Source organism: Pundamilia nyererei, unplaced genomic scaffold (assembly GCF_000239375.1).
Source record: "Pundamilia nyererei isolate P.nyererei 1_Seehausen unplaced genomic scaffold, PunNye1.0 scaffold00084, whole genome shotgun sequence".
In the NCBI taxonomy this organism is placed as follows: Eukaryota; Metazoa; Chordata; class Actinopteri; order Cichliformes; family Cichlidae; genus Pundamilia; species Pundamilia nyererei.
The window spans coordinates 438,179-441,113 of record NW_005187485.1 but is presented as its reverse complement, the minus strand read 5'-3'; the positions used below and the strand labels follow the sequence as shown (position 1 = coordinate 441,113).

Below are 2,935 nucleotides of genomic sequence, written 5' to 3'. Positions count from 1 at the left end.
TACATGACTTTTTTTAGACTAAATAAATAGCACAATAAATTTTTAAGCAATAATTTGGGGAAAAAATGCTGGATATGCCAAAATGATTCAAGTTTAAACTCATATATGCAAATTTATATTAATTTTTAAATAAATCAGTTAGAAGGTTCAATTAAAAACAACAACAACAACAACAACAACAACAAAAAATAAAACACTTTTTTTTTTAATTGAATTTTTATGTAATGATTTTATCATGACCATAATTAATTTATGGTTCAGCCTTAGTTCAATTCAAGCCACAGACACGAATCCCTTGTGGTAAGAGAACTGAAAGGGACTTTGTAAATATAGCAATATTATTTAAAAAATGTTGATAAATTATCAAAGTATTTTTCAATGGATTTAAATTTTTTTTTTTTAAACTGTCAAAAAAGCAATTCCACACTGTTGTGGTAAGTCAGTTTTATTAGCTACCTTGACGTTGGCCAATGAATTGTCTTCTTTCCGCTCCAACACGTGCACTTTTTGATCAAAAAATTCTACGACATAAATATACCTATAAAAGAGAGAACGTTAAAATAAAGACATTCAGATATTTGAAACATATGTAACCGTGTGCAAGGGCCTCGTGATCATTCTTACCTTTTGTCTGGTGACATGTTGATTCCATTTGCAAAGAAATAACCCTCAGAGACCACTTTTACCTCCTCAGTACTATAGTACACAACATTAGCCCACGTCAGAGGCAGTAAAGGCTCCACAAATACTTTCAGGATTTCTTGGTTAAAATAGTGATCATTTGTTGCATAGAAGCTATCCACTCCCACTGCAACAATATCATTTACGCTAGAATAGAAAGGAAACAAAAAATGTTTTGTCATGTTATTATACATTAACATGCGCATGATTTGTATGGAACTATATTATGACATGAGATGGTCGCACAAATATTGTTTAAGGCTGACTATTCAGTAAATCTCAAATGTCATTTATAACAGAAATTTGTCATATTACTTTACCTGTAGAGAAGTTCATGTTTAATGGTTTTCAGGTGCTCTAGGGCACGGTCCTCCTCCACAAACTTGAATAGCTCCACTTGGCTTTTTTGTTGAGGATGATTGACAACAAACAGGTAGACTGTGCTATCTGGAAAAAACAATAAGAAAGGCAGAGAACAACAATAATGTCTATAAGGCATGTGTGTGTGTGTGACTGTGTCAAAGTTGAGGAGCATGCAGAACTTGAAATTAAATAAAAAGAAAATTATCACTAGGCTTTGCAAACACACTCATGAAAAGCCTGGCTATTCTTACTGTACTTACATGGTACCACCTGTAAGTATCACAGCAGGTTTGACCACATGCTTGGCAAGCACACACAAGCAAAAGAAAAAAGTAAACATTGTCCTCAGTGCCCTAAGTTGAGCAATAAATTGCAAAGTTTACTCAAATCGAGGACATCAGACTTTTTGCCTTCCAGATGCCATTCTGTGGACACTTGCATGCGATGTGTGCAAACGCATATGAACTGTAGGGTTGTTTACCACTTGGATCGATGTATACACTGATGCCATGAGGGTTGAAAGAGTCAAGATCAAAGTTCCTTGGCATGCGGAGCTCTACTGGTTTCATCTGAGAATCCTGTAGATCAAGCAGAAATATCTTTCCAGGCACATCTGAGGAAGGCAGTCCAGGAAACTTCAGACCCTGCACACACAAAGCATGAAAAATACTGTAATTATACAAAGTGTAATAACACTAGCTACATTATAAATTCCTGATGTTATTAACATTCTTATTACACACGATTGCTATGGGCTTTAAGACTGTTAACCTAAGAGGTGGAGATTTGGCTGCTTTACAGCAAAAACAACTTACAGTGCTGATAAGGGCAAGCCCGTTTTCCAGGATCGTTATATCCTCCGATCCATAATCTAAAAGCACAATATTCACATATTGTTAATTTTTCTGGTTTCTAGTCTGCATCAAAGTATCGTCTGCATTTTCTTGCATGTTGGCTTACCCAGATTTTTGAGTGCAACACAGTTGGGGAGGTGTTTCGGGACGATCTCTCTAGTAGCAAGGCACCTTTTCCTGCAGAGTTTGCATAAAAAAAAGTTCTTTTGAAACAGTCCGAGCGCACAAAAGTGCTTCGACATGAAGGCTATCTGTATTACCTGAGGTTGATAAATCTCTCTCCTAACAGCACCGACAAGGCAGCTACAAAAAGTGAAATGTATGCCAGCTTTCCCATTTTGAAATCTGGAGGAGGAAAGGTTTTCAAACGGACTTAAAAACTGCAACAGCGGGGCGTTCCCGAAATGCTGCATTCAGGACAATCCGAAATACCGCTTCTTACCATGTGAAATAAGAAATGCATCGCTTATATATATATCGCATTGTGAATCTCTAAATTTGATAAACACGTAAATTTGCTGTAGATCCAAAGAGTTGGCATCTAAAAGACAGATCTATGTTGTTTGTGCGCATGAAAGTTGGGTATTTTGAAAGTTGACAGATGTTGCTTCACTGCATGTTTTGCCCTTAGTGGACAGTGAAGTACACACAGCCTGCAGGTTTGTTCCTAATATTCTAAACACATTCTACCAGCAGAGTTGCCTCATGATTAACATTTGGCCTCTTGACTCTGCACATGCAATGGAGTCACCTTTGTGTGTAATATGTACCTTTGTGAGCCCTCTGGGAACATCCAGTGCACCTGTATGGGATTATCTTTTAGTAAATTTCACTTTCTGTAAGGGGATATGTACTCACTGGTCACTTCATTAGATACACATTTTTAACCCCTTGTTAACAGCTAATGAGCAAGTCACATGGAAGCAACTCAGTGCGTTTAGAAATGTAGACCTGGTAAAGATGACCTGCTGAAGTTGAAACGGAGCATCAGAATGATGGAGAAAGGTGATCTAAGTGGCTGAAAGCGGCATGGTTTT

At 37.1% G+C, this 2,935-nt stretch overlaps 1 protein-coding gene across 2 annotated transcripts in view; it reads right to left on the bottom strand.

Annotated features, from left to right (window-relative positions):
- LOC102205824 (serum paraoxonase/arylesterase 2-like) overlaps positions 1 to 2,286 on the bottom strand; it is a 4,583-nt gene extending 2,297 nt beyond the window's left edge. For both annotated transcript variants that reach the window (XM_005738412.1, XM_005738413.1), the window contains exons 1-7: positions 2,159 to 2,286; positions 2,005 to 2,075; positions 1,860 to 1,915; positions 1,526 to 1,688; positions 1,002 to 1,128; positions 625 to 828; positions 457 to 538 (exon numbers count right to left, since the gene is read on the bottom strand). In XM_005738412.1, coding sequence (XP_005738469.1) covers positions 457 to 538; positions 625 to 828; positions 1,002 to 1,128; positions 1,526 to 1,688; positions 1,860 to 1,915; positions 2,005 to 2,075; positions 2,159 to 2,235 — 780 coding nt within the window. In that variant the 5' untranslated portion in view covers positions 2,236 to 2,286. The remainder of the gene's footprint in view (positions 1 to 456; positions 539 to 624; positions 829 to 1,001; positions 1,129 to 1,525; positions 1,689 to 1,859; positions 1,916 to 2,004; positions 2,076 to 2,158) is intronic.
- Positions 2,287 to 2,935: the final 649 nt, after the last annotated feature.